This window comes from Oryza brachyantha, chromosome 9 (assembly GCF_000231095.2).
Source record: "Oryza brachyantha chromosome 9, ObraRS2, whole genome shotgun sequence".
Classification (NCBI taxonomy): domain Eukaryota; kingdom Viridiplantae; phylum Streptophyta; class Magnoliopsida; order Poales; family Poaceae; genus Oryza; species Oryza brachyantha.
The window spans coordinates 13635389-13652503 of NC_023171.2; the positions used below are offsets into that span (position 1 = coordinate 13635389).

Consider the following 17115-nt stretch of genomic DNA (forward strand, 5'->3'; position numbering starts at 1 on the left):
TGGCTTGGGCCTAATTTTGCCCGTGTTGGTATTTAATATTTATTTTATTGATAGCAAAGCAAGATTTAAAAACTAGCGGTTAAGAACATTTTTTACCACACAGTTAGATTATTATTATTATCAAGGGTTAAAATTAATTAGTAATCTTCTTTTGACAGGTGCAAATTATTATAAACAGATTAATTAACTGCGTACAGTAAAATTAAAAATTTTGTATAAGCGAGCCACTCGGATCCAAAAATCCATAGGTACGACCTCCGTCCCAAAATAAACGAATTTCTGGGTTTTTCTAGAATTTTTAACTCTTCGTCTTAGTTAAAATTTTTTATGATTACTACATGATAAAACATAAATAATATTTTATATGTGACTAATTTTTTAATTTTTTAATAAATTTTTCAAATAAGATGGATGTTCAACTGCTCGGCCGAGAAATATTTTTTTTTACGGAGTAGTAGTCCGGAATGGGTATAGTGACGACAACTATCCGAGTTTAGTGTGACGTCAGACGTGTGAGGGAGGAGGTGACCGCGAGGCAGCTAGCTGCATGGTGGCAGCATGCATGCGGAATTGCATTGCTGAGTGGCGAGCTATGAGTTTGCTGACAACACAGCGGCCGGGACGGACAGGTGGCCAGCTGAGAGCTCGCTCGATTATAGCGGCGCAATTCGTAGCTTGTGTTTAACTAACCGCCATTAGGTGGGGCCCGCAATGAGTAAAGTGGGTGGGCCCACAACGAGTACAGCTCGATAGAACGTACATTCGTGCAGAAAAACAAACCTCCCACGACGACTGGCCGGTGTCGACGGGCACGTCGTCTCCTGCTGAAAACACAAAGCCGAAAAATTCGCTCCAATGAGAAGTCAAACTCAGGACCTCAGATGCTACTAAAGCCTTATATAACCACTAGGCTATACGCCCTTTCACAAGATCAACCTTGGACAATTCAGTGAGAATATGGAGCACAACGTGCATATTATTATTGATCGATTCGAATAAGTTTGATCTGAAGCTCGCAAGTTTACTTATATATTATCTCTATTTCATAATTTTTTAATAAGATAAATAATCAAATATTAAAAAAAAAAGTCAAACATCTTATATTATAAAACGGTGGGAGTATATGTTAATTTTATTTTTAATTTAATGAAATAATATATTCAGACTAAATTATTATATATTTAAATGATAAATTAATTTGTATTGGTATTATTTAATATAATTGACTTAAAAGTATTGCTTTTGTCAAAAAAATTTATTATCAAAGTAACTGTATCATATATTCAAACCGAGCTCGAGCGCCTAATCGAGCTTAAGCCGAGCTTGCATAAAAGCTTAGAAGTTTTGCTTGGCCCGAATTTGTGTTCAGCTCGAGCTTGGCTCGTTGACAACCCTAATTTTAAGTCATTTTGGCAGGTTACCGCTACGAATTATTTGCTTCGTACCTGTAGAAATGAAAATATGTTTTAGACTTTCAGCTAAAAAATTATACTTTATGTTTATAGTATAGCTTGTTCTAATTTATTTGTTATGTTTATTTACAAAAGCATTTAATTTATTAGATCATAAGTAATCCGATGAATATTCTATAACGGGTTTTATAGTATCATAAATCGATCTACTGAGTATCCCTCTCAGATGTAAGGACGGAAAATATAAATAAAAGGGACTGGTTATATAATTTTTGATAGAAAAAATACTAAAAAACTTATAGTTATATTGAATCAATATACTTTTAGTGTCAAATCGGGATTCACTAGTACATAGGAATTCACACAAAAGGGGACTTAATCTCAAAAAAAAAGTGCTCATATCCTGTGTCTTTTTCAGACCCCAAGAATGGATTGGATCGAAACGACTTCCATAGGAGCAGGTCAGAAAGGTTGAGAAATAGATCCATCATACTTATGATGCAACTGCAATATGTACTCCAACTTATTAGCATGCATACGTCGGGAACACATGCGAGAAAATTCTCTCTCTCCAGCTAGCACGAATCTTAAAGCGCATCCTATCACCAAAAGTTGAAAGTTCCCCCACCCAATTTTTCTGACGACAGGCGAAAGGGCATGTAGCCTAGTTGTTGCAAGGGTCTTAGTAGTACTTGAGGTCCTGTACGTTCTTAGGGGGAGGCGCTGTAGTGTTTAAAAAAAAAATTTTCCTGTCGACAGTTTTCTAGCGTTTTCGAAAATGAAATGAAATAGCAAAAAGCATAAGTGGATGGTAATTTTGGATCTCAATGTCGTCACACTGCAGTATGATCCGGATGTAAGTAAAGATCGACGGATCGAGGTGGTTTTGCATTATTGTCGCCGGGCGTACGTTTTGATCCAGATAATATTGTGCCGCACGTGTAACCACGAATGCGATGTAAAGGCGAGGCTTTCTGCTCTGGTTAGCCGGCCGGCGATGGCACGGTGGAATATCTTATCAGATCCAGCCTCAAGGGCCCCGCCATGAACGCCATTGGTCAAGCTACTTGTCCACCCCTGATCTCGATCACCATGCAAAAGCTATGTAGCTAGCTGCTTCGATTATTCTCCTTCCCGGTGATCGATGATGATATGGTCGTCACCAACCACAACCACGGTGGCCAAGTGGCCGCGGCGGAGGGCGACGGCGACGGCGATCCGTGCTGCGAACTTATTCATATCCGGGCCGGAGTAGTGGTGATCAATGGCCGGGACGCCACTCCATCCTGTAGCGTGCGTGCGTGCGTCGGCGTATCGCCGGTGCACGGCGAATATCGCAGGCGATTGGGCGGCGAGTCAGTGCCCGGAATCGCTCGGTGCGCCGTCGACGAGAGAGAGAGAGAGAGAGAGAGCTAGCTAGCTAGCGCAGCATCTGATCTGTCGCTGGCAATGGCAATGGCATAAAAATTAAAGTGGGCGTGGGGGGACTGCCGGTGGTTTTGGCCTTGACGGCGATCTGCGCTATCTTCTCCATCATATCATCAGCTCGGCTCGGCTAGCTATCGAATATCTCTGCAAGTTATTTTGGTACCTTGCTGCTGTTCTTTTGCTGCTAAAATCGTCGGAATCCAGTATAATCCAAGCCGCTTTCCATCGTATCGATCGCTCGCCACCCGGACAAAACGGCGACAGCGAGCCGGCCGGCTTGCCGGCCTCTTGTCTCGTCGTTGCAGGCTTCCATCTGCGAAGTGTAAATGCACATATATATGCATGCTTGCCGGTCAGGGGCGGAGCTAATTAAGTAACTAAGTGTATTTTCATCATATTTGCAGCTCTCTCGATCTAAGCTCAGACACGTAGCAGTTAAAACTTTGTTCAAATATAAAAAATAAGTGAGTGACACGTATTTATATTTTATTATAGCTCTGTCCCGGCCGCTTGCCGGCCCATTGTTCATGGCGTTTCGTGGATCGGTTACATGGTAGTTTTCATGGCTTTCGTTTTGGTACCTTGTTCAAGCTGGACCATGCATGCATGATCGATCGATTATTAACTACAGGTCGATCGGTTTGCGAGTCGGCGTCCACAACTTTGGGGATTTACTTGCACCGGTGGCACCATGCATGCATGTACATCGAGTCACTCGATCGGGCCAGCTGCTGATGAGACGAGAGATGGAGGAGGATGTGATCGATGGAGACGGGCCTCCAAATCCATCGAGTGGCGACGCTTATCTCGTTATCTCGTTTTGTTTTTTTTTCCTTTTTTCATGTGTGTAACACGTATGAATAGCGACGAGGAGGCGTATGTACTAATACGTTGTACATTGACCGGTTATCAACCTTGGGAAATTGGGATTTGATGGGACACGCCACGCGCCAGCCAATCGATCTCCAGTTTATATTTTGCATGCATGAGCTAGCTAGCTAGCTTCTCCATGGATAATATATTTCCAAGTTCTTGTTTTGTTTCTAGCCAAGATCAGACCAAGAAGAAGAATACGTACGCGAAATGATCTCGGTCGGCCCACATTACGTACAGGACCTCTCAGAAGCTGCATCGAGGATCTATGGTCACACAGAATCAGATATCCTCTCTCGACCTCTTCGAACCTTGTGATTTCTCTCGTAGTTTCATTCTCGTTAAATATAATATCATGTCAGCATTTTTTAATGACGATAAGGGATCAATGAAGAGATATTTCAACCATAAATTTAATACTTAGTTGCTTACATGACGCTCTTGAAAAATATAAAAAATGAAACAACCGCCGAAAATAACCTAAGATTCAGGTGAGGAGCCCTCACCCCAAGGAAATTTCAAAAAAGAAAAGAACTCGGCCCAAGACAGAGTGGAGGTACGGCCCGTGGACCCATTTTGGAGCGGCCCAGAAACTGATTGTCGGCCCATGTGGCTGAGCGCGCGCTGATATTTTGGGCCGATTCGGCGCGAGACGCCGACTCGTGAAGTCCTCGCGTCTCGTCTCTCTCGCCTCGCGTCGGCGTCGTCTCCGATCGCGGCGGGATGGACGGTGGCGCGGCCCTGAACGCATCTGGAGTCGCCGCGGCGGCGGCGGCCGGGAACGGGGTGCAGGCGGGGGCTGGAGGCGAGCGGGCGGAGGACGCGTCGAAGCAGAACCTGGCGCAGGTGACGGCCTCGATCCAGAAGACGCTGGGCCTCCTCCACCAGCTCAACCTCAACGTCTCCTCCTTCAGCTCCGCGTCCCAGCTACCCCTCCTCCAGCGCCTGTGAGATTTCTCCCCGCGCACGCCCCCCCCCCTCCTTCTTCTCCGGTCTCGTTTCGCCGCTTCCGCGTGGGTACGCGCGCGCGTCGGAGTACGGTGGAGGAAAAAAAATCTTAGGGTTTGGCGGTGAATGTCTCGTGCCGCAGGAACGCGCTGGTGGCGGAGCTGGACACGATGCAGAAGCTCGCGGAGGGGTGCAATATCCAGGTCCCCATGGAGGTCGTCAAGTGAGTTCGTTCAATTTCATCTCGGTACTCCTTTCTCCCCCCTTTGTTTTGGGCATAGTCTCAACTGTATGCTTTGGATTGGTGGTTGATTTTGGTAGTTTGATTGATGATGGGAAGAACCCTGACGAGTTCACCAGGGACGTGATCAACAGCTGTATCGCAAAGAACCAGGTCACTAAGGGCAAGACCGATGCTTTCAAGGTATGTTACAATTGGTTAATGCTGGCGTAGCATGTGAGATTTTGATTCTAGATTCTAAATAGAGTTTTTGATATGCCTTGGCGTGTGCAGTACTGTATCTGTTATGAGGGAAACTCCTTGATCTAAGGGTGTTATTGTTGGTGTTATTAGTCTAATTTTGCTTTTGAGGTAAGAATGCTTAAAAGTAGTTTTTAAGGGAATCGATGGCATTTCAATTAGTAGGAACGAAATATCCCTGCTTATCTCATTTGAAACATTCATATACAAACCATATATCCAGGAGCATAAAACTAATCCCTTTCAACCCAGGGAAATTGGTTGTGGTCTAGTATCTTCAGGCTACAGCTAGTTGGTTATTAAGTACACCTTTTTCTTCTATTGTTGCTCTCATTGACTTCCAGCAATATGCTCTAATTAAATTTAGGCAATTTGTGGGGGCAAAGTTTGTTGTACTACCAATACAGATTCCTATCACTGTACACCTAGCTGTATAAGTTGATGGTCCTCTTTGAAACAAATAGATGGAAATTCTCAGCCAATACTTGTATAGCATTTATTGAATGGATGCATAACTGTTAGGCCCAGGTATTTTAGCATTTTGATTTTTTTTCAGTGGTTCAAATAGTTGCGAACTGCATTAGTTGTCAAAAAAACTGTCTGTGTTGTTACATGGGTACTTCTTATAGTACTACCTCCATTTATTTTCATACGGTGTATTTGAATTTGAAAAGGTTTTCAACATTACATATCGACTATTGATTTCTCATAAATTATGCTCATATTATTTATAAATACAATATTTGTATGAGAGCACTTTAAAGCATCCATCTATTGAACTTTTTATGCACTAAACGGTACTTATAATTTGTCTAATCATTGATCATATAATCTGCAAAATTTGACCTTTTTGAAACATACAACCAAGTATCGACATTTTTAGTTTGTATTTTAAACTCTAATTTGAGCTGTGCATTGATTTTTCCAAGCTAGATGCTATTCTCTTATATGCTGTCTGGTTACATGCATTCATTTTTAAAAAAATATATATTTGAGCATTTCCTGTATTCTGGTGAAAATTTTGACAGTCTTTTATTTGAATTTTAGGAGCTAACCTTATGCTTAGTAATACAAATAGCTTGCAACCTTGTTTGTTTCAGAGCCTGCGGAAGCATCTTCTTGAGGAGCTTGAACAAGCTTTTCCTGAGGATGTAGAAGCATACAGGGAGATACGTGCTACTTCTGCTGCTGTAAGTTCTGGAATATAGTTTCTGTTTTGGGACTGGCCTTCCTTGGTACAAAAGTCCATACCTGGTCCAAAGGGCCATCAATATTGTAGTAATCATCTTTTGTTATTATGTCCAACTTCATCATCCAGTTACCAGAATGCATATTTAGTTCTTCTGTAACCCTTCTTTTGAATATCCAACTCAGCTCTTAATATTTCATTTTTATCCAGGAATCAAAAAGGTTGGCTCAATCCCAGAGCACTTTGCCTAATGGTGATGTCAAAGTGAAACCAGAGCATTGAAGGACCTAACTGCAAAGGGCAAGGTTTTTTATTTATCCTCTGCTTTGTTTGGAAATGAGATTTTGTGAATTAACAACTCAAATTCCCTTGTATCAACTGCTCCCTTTGTATTGTCATATTGTGTGTCGCGTTCAGCTTAACTAATGAATTGAAGTATATTACCCAGTAATTTATCATCTTAAGTCCTACATGAGCATAAATTATGTGCAGATCAGCTAGCTCAAGGGAAAAAAAATTGAAATTAGGTGCTTTGTGCTGAGTAATTATGTTAGTGTTGTTTTGGTTTATCCAAAGAGTACCTCCATCTATCAGTCAGTAGACTATTATGCAACTGACAATAAATAGTAAGTCTATTCGTGTTATATCTTATCATCCATTTGATTGATGACCATTTTTTTCTTGTCCTGGGCCTACTGGATACTACTGTGTACTCCATTGAAATGCTAATCCAGTTGGCAGTTGCCCCTAGTTCCATTCTGCGGTGTAGTCTATGCCCTATATAGTACATAGGATAGATTGCCTTCTGGTGATTTTTAAACAGAGAAACGATTGTCGTTATGCTGTGTTGGTTGGTTGATTTCCCTTTCGAAGTCAGCTAGTTGAAATTAGCAATTTCATCTGTATGCCAGGGGCGCTTCAATGTCTAATCTTTCCTATTTATGATTTGACTACTGTCATCAGTTTATCACATGTATGCAATTAATTCAGGTACTTAAGTTTGGTGATTTCTTCTAAAGTGTGGTGGATGCTATGATGTTGAGCTACTGAGCTACCGTGGAATTTGCTACGATCTTATGGAACTTAAGGGGCGGAAGATTATACTACGCATACAAGACCGCATTAAATTACAAGTAAAGCTTGATCTTGACATCAACCTGGAATATTATGTATATAAGCAAAGCATATATGAGATGCAGAGTATCTTCAAGACGTAACAATGACTTGTAGCGAGCAATCGTATGACGTAGTGCATATGTTTATGTTGAAAGATATGTGTGAGAATATTTTCTAGTATGGTTAGCTGAGATCATTTTCTCTTCTTCCTTCTTTGATAACTGTACTGCCCTCAGTCTTTGGATTGCTCCAAGCATGGGAGCTTTTTATATTAACGAGTCATGCCTGCCCAGATAAATCCCAAAAGCTATATATCAAAATCATTGAGTCGTCGTGCATTAGTAATCAAGTCAAAGATGCTATTGGTCTCAAACTCCCAGTACAACACGCCCATGGCTAAAGATAAGAATGCAAGACCCTGTTTGTTCCAGGAGGTGCCATCGGAATTCCGTACAAGTCTCCATTTCAATTATCACTACTCCATTATAGAAATCCTGTTCTTCCAGAGATGTCGTGAATTGATCGTGCTCATTTCTTGCGTGATCCGCAACTCATCAGGAGTTGACACCTAACCACATCTTCAGCTCGAATACCTAAATTAAAACTGCGTGCTTGGAGCTCTTCCAATCTCCTATCTGGAGTGTATTAAGCTAAGCATCCACTGAATAAAGCCTCTGTATATATTCTAATTCATCCCAGGTAATATCACACTTTGAGTGAGTAATTGATAAGCAATCCACGTGGACAACGGGGCTTGATGACAGAAACCTTGCATTCACATCACAGGGTGTACAAGTGGCTCAAATTCTGTGACTAGGTGAAGAGTTTTTTTATATTGCTAGTCCATCAGCACACATTTCGCTTTGCCTTTGCCCTTTCCCTTCACTGATGGGGTCTTTGTTCTTGACAGGATTGCAATTTGCTTATAATATGTGGGCTCATGAGTTGTCACATTTGAGTGGAACCCATATCGGTTAGATGGAAGCAATGCTAACCACCCCCAAGATAACACGACAAGCGCCTGTGATATTCTGGACTGGAGCCATGGCCATGGCCATGGCCGATCCATCGAGCTCACACACACATATTTTCTTTTCCTCTCCATTTTCTTTTTTCAGGGTTTTCAGAGCCTGCCTGGCCAGTGCCCATCGAACATAGAATTTGTGTTCAACGATTCTGATCGTGGCCACTGTGTCTCAACAGTGACATGCCATTATGCCATGGAGCCCACACAACAGTTGAAGACGAGAGAAAGATACCTCATCTCTGATCGTTCGCCGGAGAAAGCAACCTAATTCGACCGGGTTATGTACGTGCCCAAGAAACAGTGGGTGATTTCATCGCCATTAGTTACTGGAAGCAAGCAGGTGAATTTTCCTCTCTTTTTTTTTTCTATTTCTTGGGTGAGCCAACGAACGCTGGGATTGTTGACACGTTGGAGCTGGTCGCTGTCAGGATAGAAGAGAAATATTATGCTGGGGTAAATTCTTATCACTTGTTCTACCTAGGATAAACGAAGAATTAACGTGGCTGTCACTGTCCTTGGTGGGTCTTGTCTTTGACTAAAACTGCTAGTAGTGCCTGTGTCCAGTTTGATTATGAGTCTTGTACTCTTCGGCTTCCCAAAAATTCCAGCTTTAGTCATAAAAAATTGCCTTCTGATCTTCCAGAAAAAATGCGACTACTCATCACTCATTTTATCCTACTTGGAGGGTTAAGGGCCTCCTTTGAAACGCAAGAATTTCGAAAGATTTGCAAGAATTGAAGTAATTCATGCGAGAATTCTGTACATTTCTTATGTTCAGAAGGAGCCCTGAGCCCAAATGGAGTGTGATAAACTGATCAGGGCTAGCTAGCTACATGCTCTGCTGCAGATCAAGCTCCTATCAAACAGTGTGGTATATAAGAAAGATCTGGGCTGACTAATCCACGCGCCTCTTACAATTTGCTTGAAATTAACAATGGCGGCGTGCATGTTCTGTGATCTATGCCACTCTGTATTGTCCCGTACTGTGGTAGTACGTGTGTGAGTGTGTGTTGTTCGATTCTCATCCTCTCACCTGCTTGGGAATCTTGATCTACATGCACACATCCTTTTTCCTCTCTTCACTTTTAATTTCTTTCTTGTTGCAACCTATCTAGCTTGTGGATGCAATGGAGAATGGAAAAAAAGAAAGCAGAAAGCGAGCCATTGGATGGATGGATCAAATGAACGAACTCTATAAGCCTTTTTTTTTCTTAACCTTTTAATCATCTCGCGGCGTGTTGCTGGATTACATGATGTGGTGCTGTGATAACAACATCGAGTCTAGTAAGAAGAAGACTAGGAGGGGGGGAAAAAGAGAGAATTTTTTGATCGATGGATGGAGAAGAAACTGCCTGGGGCTTTGATCTACAGAAAGCTATGTACACATCACTGTTGGTTTGGGTGTTGATCGTCTCATTCTTTCTCCTGTGTTTTGGTGTGATCCCAGTGGTTTGGTTTGGTTTTGAGTCGTTCCCGCGGCGAAATTCTGTGTGATCCGTGGCCATGGTGGATCATCCATGGTGGGGGCGTAGCTACTTGAGTTGTGTGTGGGTGTGGCTCACTCGCTCTCGAACTCCCACCATTGCGAGCTGCTGCAGGTCTGCTCCGTGGACGACGGCCAGGTCGAGTGGAAGTTGAAGGAGTGGTGGTCGGCCGGGTCGGAGGACGTGAAGCCGCCGGCGGCGGCGGCGGCGGAGTGCGGCGTGTGCTGCGAGGACGGCCGGAGGAAGAGGCCGGCGTCGACGTCGTCGCTGCCGAAGTGGGAGACCAGCTTGGGCGCCGTCCCGCCACCCTCCGTCGACGAGTAGAGCGTGGCGCGCGCGTCGACGAACTCCTCCTTCATGCCGCCGGAGCGCGCGCCGTCCCCTGCGCCGGCGCCGGCATTATCGCCGTACTTCCCCGGCGGCTCGTGCAGCATCTCCGCCAGCTTCTCCAGCTGCAAGACCGATCGATCATGACATGCGCGAGAAGAAGAAGTCGTTGGGAGAATCAACAAGATTGCAAGAAGCAAATAAAATGACAAGAAATTAGGCGGAACCTGCTTGATGAGCGCGTGCTTCTCCTTCTTGAGCGACTCGTAGCTGGAGAGGAGGGCGTCGTAATCGTCGCGGAGGGCGGAGTACTCGCGCTCGAGCTGCTTGGACTTCCAGCGGGCGCGCTTGTTCTGGAACCAGATGGCGACCTGCCGGGGCTGGAGGCCGAGCTCCCTGGCCAGCTGCAGCTTCTGCCTCGGCTCCAGCTTGGTCTGCGTCGCGAACATGGACTCCAGCGACTTGATCTGCTCCTCGCTGAACCGCTTCTTCCTGTCCGCCCCGCCGCCCTTCCCGCCGCCCTTGCCACCCCCGACCACCAGGTCCATCATCCACTCGCTGTCCTCCTCCCCGTCCATGGCCGCCAACTCGACCGATCGATCAGCCGTGTGATGGATGGATCACCGAGGAGGAAGAAGAGGAGGAGGAGGGGTGGATGGAGCTAGCGCGCGGCAGGGAGAGGAGTAGTTTAATGCGTGGCGATGGCAACGCGGTGGCCAATGGAGCACGGTGGCGTGCGCGCGCGCTCTCTCGCTCTCGCTCTCGGCCTCACTGTCTCTATGGCTGTGGCTATGGTGGCTGGCTAGCTGGTGGTGTAGTAGAGGAGGGGGAGGGGTCGGGGGTGTAGTTTAGCTGTGGCTAGCTGCGCGCGCGGCGTCGCTCGGTGGGTCGGCGCCGTCGCTGTCGCGGTGCGGTGGTGAGCCGGGCCAGAGATCGGTAGTAACAAAGAAGAAGAGAATTCGCACGACGACGCAGCCGCCGTGGGTCGTGACACGTAATTTGCCGCGTCGCGTGTTTGCCTCTGGGTGCGCTGGATTGCTGCTTGGGTTGGTGCTTCGGCTGGGTTGGGTTGTGTTGGTTTGGGGGAAGGGAAGAGAAGAGAAGAGATGCGTGCGTGGACGTGCCGGCTCGCGTCGCGCACTCGCATCTCTTCTGACTGCCTAGCTTGCACCGGATGATGGACGGACCGCGGCGCGGGTGCCAGCAGTGGCGGCGGCGGGGGCGGCGAATACGTGCTGTCCGCCTCGTGGAGCCGGCGGCCGTTGGCTACGTGCCGCATCGAGTTCGAGTTCGAGTGTTTCGGCGCGGTGGCGGCGCCGCACGGTCCGTGGCGCGTCGCGTCGTTCCAGGTCACCAACTTGGCTGGCCGCTGGTGCAAGAGCCAGACGGTGTGCGGATTCACAGCACTGTTCGTCTTATAAGTTAGGGTGCGTTTAGATTGCAAAATTTTTTGAAGCAAATGTCACATCAGACGTTTGACCAGATATCGGTTGGGGTTTTCGAATATAAATGAAAAAATAAATTGCAGATTCCGTCAAGAAACTGCGAGACGAACCTTTTGAGTCTAATTAATCCGTCATTAGCACATGTTGGTTACTGTAGCACTTATGGCTAACCACATGCTAACTAGGCTTAAAAGATTCGTCTCACGATTTCTCACGTAACTGTGCAATTAGTTTTTCGTTTTATCTATCTTTAATACTCTATTTAGATGTCTAAAGATTCGATGTGATGTTTTTGGGTGAAAATTTTTAGGAACTAAATAGCCTCTTAGTAGTAAAGTTTAGTTTTTCATTTTTTTAATTTTGGAATATATTTTGGATTTTTCATCACAGATTATTATTCACCTTTGACCTTAGATCGCTATGAAAAAACTCATCTCCAGCTTATCTACGGCTCGGCTTAGTTGTTCTTGGATTTCGAATTTTGGTTGATACATGTTACTAAAATGTATAGTTTGGGTAAAAGTGTTCTATACTTTTTTCCATCTACTAATCGTTTTAGAGCGTTTTTTCAATTTGTAATAGCTAATTTAGTCAGTTATACCTTAAATAACTATTATAAAATCAAGTAATCTAGATAATAAAAAACTTAAAAGAAAATAATACCATCTTAGAGTCTTGGACTATCTAGGCTGTGTTCTTTTGGGATAAATAGTTTGAATAATTTTGTGATATAACTACTCAAGATACGAACAAATGAATTAATTTCTTTAAAGACGTTGAACGAATTTAAATCAGTTCTCTACAAAATCATATATGGACAGTTTTTGTTTGAAATATTCGAAAAACGTACATGTTAGTTCGGTAATCCATTCATTGAAAACGAGCACACTCTAGTACTACCTGGCACAGTATCAAACATGATTAAGCCTTAGGTCCATGGAAGTCCTGTGCAGTGCAGTAAACATTCCTGTACTCTGGAAACAACCTTGTATTCTTGTGTATAATCAACATAAAATACTCTGTAGATTGACACCGTTATGTTTTATGTGGACACGGTGCCCACGTGGAGCATTAATTTTTCAGTTAGCAGTGACCACGGTGATGTGGAGTAATTGTATATACACATGTTACATGTAAACCTTATCCCTGACATAAGAAAAGACAGAGAAACAGAGAGATGAGGCAGGTGGATTAGGCTAATTTTAGTGTTACGCATTCTCATATTTTTGCTTAAATCTATTTTTATAAGTTAAAATTTAAATTTAAAGTTGATTTTAAGGTTTTCTCATCATATTTTATTTTCAGTCTTTGTTTTTCAATCGCTAAAAACACATATAAAAAAGTTTAATCACAAACTATTTTTATTTACAAATATACTGTTTTTCTTTTTCTAAAAAAACAAAATATGACCTCCTTTATCTTGTGAGCTCAGTGAAAGTTGGAGTTAGCCAGCCCAGCAGCAATGATTGCTAGGGTGATTGTTTGACAATATATTTATAAAAAATATGAATAAATAAAAATTTTCTTAGTGATCTACGATTCAAAGACTGAGAAATAAACTTCCATAAAAAACCCTTTTAAAATTATATCTAAATTTAAAGTTAAAAATTTTAGCTTATAAAAATAAGCATTGAAAAAGATGTGATTTGATCACTACGGGATATGTCACCAGGTGTCCTTTCTCTGCGATGCTGCTGGCGAGTTTTGTTTGGGCAGGGTGTGATCACTACTAAGCAGAAAAGTTTGACGACGCATTTTGGTCACTCCAGATCCCCCACTAACCAACGCTGGATAGACTGTTTGGATGATTAGTGATGGCTGCTGGTTTTGATGCTTTTCCAGTTACTATCTTATCGGTTAAGTAGTAATCGCGCCGCGGCTCCAGATTTCGTGTCTTGCCAAGTTACTTGTCGTTGACTGAACAAAATGTTTCTCTTTTCTTCTCCCTTTGGTTTTGTTTTGATGGACCAGCCGCAATTGAAAAGGTTTCTTTTAGGTGCCATGTTATTCTCGCAGTTGAGTTTTTTCCTTTCTTTCTGGCCGTGTTTAATCTTATTTTTATCTCCTTTTGGATAGGTAAGAAAAGGAAATGGTCTCCTTTATTCTGGCTTGAGTGTATATATATCATAGATAATCCATGTCATTTCAAGCATCTGTGCAAGCACGGGTATGAAGGTTGTGTAATAAATATGTTTCCCATCCTTATAAGCAATTGAAGAAGTATTGAGACATATGTGATTGAATCGTAACTTTATGACTTGGAGGATGATCCAAACAACTTATTTATAAATAAAAAATAATTTATAAATAAAATTTTTACATGCGTGTTCTTTGCGATCTAAAAGTTAAGGCTAAAAAAGTAAACTACGATGAAAAATCTCAAAATTTACTTCAAAGTCAATGTTAAAAATTCAAATTCTGTCTTATAAACATAAGCAGAAATGAAAAGATGGGTCCAATTTTTCACAATTATGCACGCATTTGAGCGTTCTTGTTAGGAATTTAGTCAGGTATTGAGATAAGGGGTTATTTCCCTTTTTTTTTCATTTTACCTCTGGCTATTGGGCATATGTTGAAATGCCATATGCGTTGTTGTCTTCCAAGTAAAAAAAGAAAGTTTAGCGAGACGTGTCTGTTTATTATGCCTGTGATGGCAATTGCTGCGCTATTATGCTTATGATCTTATCAAGATCGCTCAATAAACAGGGCAAATTCGAGTTAACATTTAATCTTGTAACGAAATTTGTTTAATTTTTCCTGATTTTCGTTGGTAACTGCTCATTTGTTGGGGCTATACCAAACCATTAGAGAGTGAGTTCCAACTACCGGTCTTCTTTCGAAACATAGGAGCATAACTTTATTTGAGTTGCTGAAATTTTACTTGAAAAACGTGGTGTTTATCCAACTACAGTATTTAAGTATGTAGGGCTTGCTGAATGGTAATGTATTTGTGATATAATAGTAAGAAGAAAGACATATAAATTTTTATAGTAGTTCTGACCCTCATTCAAAGGTAATAATAGCCTTACTCCTGACAATCATAACTATTTTCATCGTTATAAATTTTGACAGGTAAATGATAAGGCAAATACAAAGACAAGAATGAGACAAGAAGAGGTAAACAAGAAGCTAGATCAACATGACATGTATTACAGATTTCAAAAAAAAACATGACATGTATTATACACTTGCTAACATTTGTTTTCATGGGAAATTTCTGTGCCCTTTCAAACAATTACTCACATAACTTTACAATGTTTCGCGATTCTTTGTTTCATAGTTACATGCATGTGGGATTCATGTGTTTTTTCCATGCCTATATTTTCTAACCATGTGTTTCAAAATATGCTACGAGTAAAATCGCTGTATCGAGCTTCTTCGAATCACATAAATTTTACCACATTTGTAAAGAAAACAGTTTAATTTCTTTATTTTTTTAAAAAAAATTCTTGAAACTAAAGAGCCCTCAAACTGCACATTAACCAACCCGGTGCGTTGGCATCGGCAGAAACGAGAGGCGAGGAACCGGCCAGCAGCGCTCGCGAGGAGGAAGGAGGAGTTCGTACGGGGGAATCTGGCAAAGCAGGCTAGGGTTCCGCGCGGGCACTGTGGCGCCATTTCGTCAGGCGTCCCCATCAACAGTGCGTGGATTTGGCCGCTAGCTCCGCCCAAATCCATCGCCGCTCCACGCCATCATCATGCCATTGCCTGCCGTCCACCTTTCTCTTCCCCATTGGTCACTCGCCATCCCTCCCCATGCTGCAGTGCTGCTGCTGCTTGGGATCTGGTGTCCTCCATGCGGAGCTGCTGGCCTGGCCACCGTTGCAGCTACAAGCTACTCCTACTACTGCCTATCTACACTGGTCGGTAAGCTACAGTGCTGGCTGCGGCGTGGCTGCCGGAGTTGCGTGCGTGGTTACACTACGCCACCGCCACCGCCACCGGCGACGGCGTCGTGTACGTAGTACGTGGTGGTGGTGGCTCTCCCACCGCCGGTGAGCTCACTGGGGATCCAATACCAATGCCATTCATTTCTATTCAGATTTAAACATGGAAACTGGTGTTCTACTATGAGATAGGACCGGCTGTATATTTCTAAGAGGTCTAGTCGAACTCGGTACTACCTCCTTAAGACTTTTTTTTCTTATAATATATATATATATATATATATATATATATATAATTCACAAATTATTCTTGCGGTTGGTGCCGTGATTTATTTGTGACAATAGAAGGCGTCCGTGTCGTAAAATCAGAGACGATTGGCAGTACATGTATATGCAGAGAGGGTAGGCAGGAGCAGAAGTGGAATGGCCATGGTTTCTCCGACCAGGACAGGCCCAGGAATGAACAGAAGGCGTCAACGCCGGCCTTCCTATCCAGCAGCTCGGCCGGATCGATGACGACAATTGATCCCATGTTTGACCCATCCGCCCTCATCCGTTCGTAGAATCAAGAATTCAAGATGTACATCAACTTACCTTGGGCCCAAATGACACCGACATATGTATGATCTATATCTTGTTTGTTTGTTTTTCTCATCTTTAAGTGAAATCGTCATCTATGATTTGTCTCGTCTTTCCTCTCATTTAAAGTTTTTTTTAAAAAAGAAAGTTGCGTATACAATATTTAAAAAGTTACATTTGACAGTAGTCATTGAAGTATTGAGCACAATTCGTTTAGGAAGTGATTGTTTGGGTTTTCTACGAAAAAGATCAAACGTTACATTCACAAACAAAAAATAATTTATAAATAAAAAAATGTATATATGTATTCTCAACTATTTAAAAGCCAAGGCTGGAAATTAAACTTAAAAAAAACCTATAATCAAACTCTAAATTTAAGATTAAAAAATTAAATTTTAGTTTATAAACATAGACAAATAAGGAGTCAGACTCTGACTGGTGCATGCTGTGTAAGACAATTCGCATGGATCTTTTCTTTGCTTTGCTCCGAGAAACGGTGTTAAAAAAGGGTTACGAACAATGAAAGTAAGCAGGGGAGAAGACTGATCGTACATACGGGGCGAAATCTTCCCAATGTGGCCGCTGGCCTGTCATCGTCAGGAACTGTTCATCGATCTATGATCCATTGCCTGACGGCAACTTATCGTCCCAGAGAAACATCTGGGTTCGTCACTGGTACTCCATTGACAAAAGCAGACAGATTGATTAGTTTTATGTTAATGTCTAGACATCACCAGAGTAATTTCTTGAGCAGGATTGGTCCGCTACTTGGTCAGAACCAGGCCAATCCGCAGGCATGTTAAATTTCCATGCGGATAATCCGGGATCCAAGCATATAAATACTGCAAATCTAAGATGATTTTAAGCAACATAAACTGTGTGTCGACATGTGGTGATGTCTGCTAAGAGTATTGCACAG

General features: G+C 42.8%; 2 protein-coding genes across 2 annotated transcripts; one reads left to right on the forward strand and one right to left on the reverse strand.

Moving 5' to 3' along the window:
- Nucleotides 1–4385: 4385 nt before the first annotated feature.
- LOC102719229 (mediator of RNA polymerase II transcription subunit 10b-like) lies at nucleotides 4386–7722 on the forward strand. The gene is made up of 6 exons (XM_006660813.3): nucleotides 4386–4660; nucleotides 4804–4884; nucleotides 4983–5085; nucleotides 6243–6332; nucleotides 6542–6636; nucleotides 7322–7722. The coding sequence occupies exons 1-5, from the start codon at nucleotides 4437–4439 to the stop codon at nucleotides 6611–6613; spliced, it is 570 nt and encodes a 189-aa protein (XP_006660876.1). The 5' UTR covers nucleotides 4386–4436; the 3' UTR covers nucleotides 6614–6636; nucleotides 7322–7722.
- A 1934-nt stretch (nucleotides 7723–9656) lies between these two features.
- Nucleotides 9657–11086, reverse strand: LOC102719513 (homeobox-leucine zipper protein HOX6-like). The gene is made up of 2 exons (XM_006660814.2): nucleotides 10513–11086; nucleotides 9657–10410 (listed from the first exon to the last, which is right to left on the reverse strand). Exons 1-2 carry the CDS (start codon nucleotides 10861–10863, stop codon nucleotides 10033–10035), a joined length of 729 nt encoding a protein of 242 aa, XP_006660877.1. The 5' UTR covers nucleotides 10864–11086; the 3' UTR covers nucleotides 9657–10032.
- Between the last annotated feature and the right edge of the window lie 6029 nt (nucleotides 11087–17115).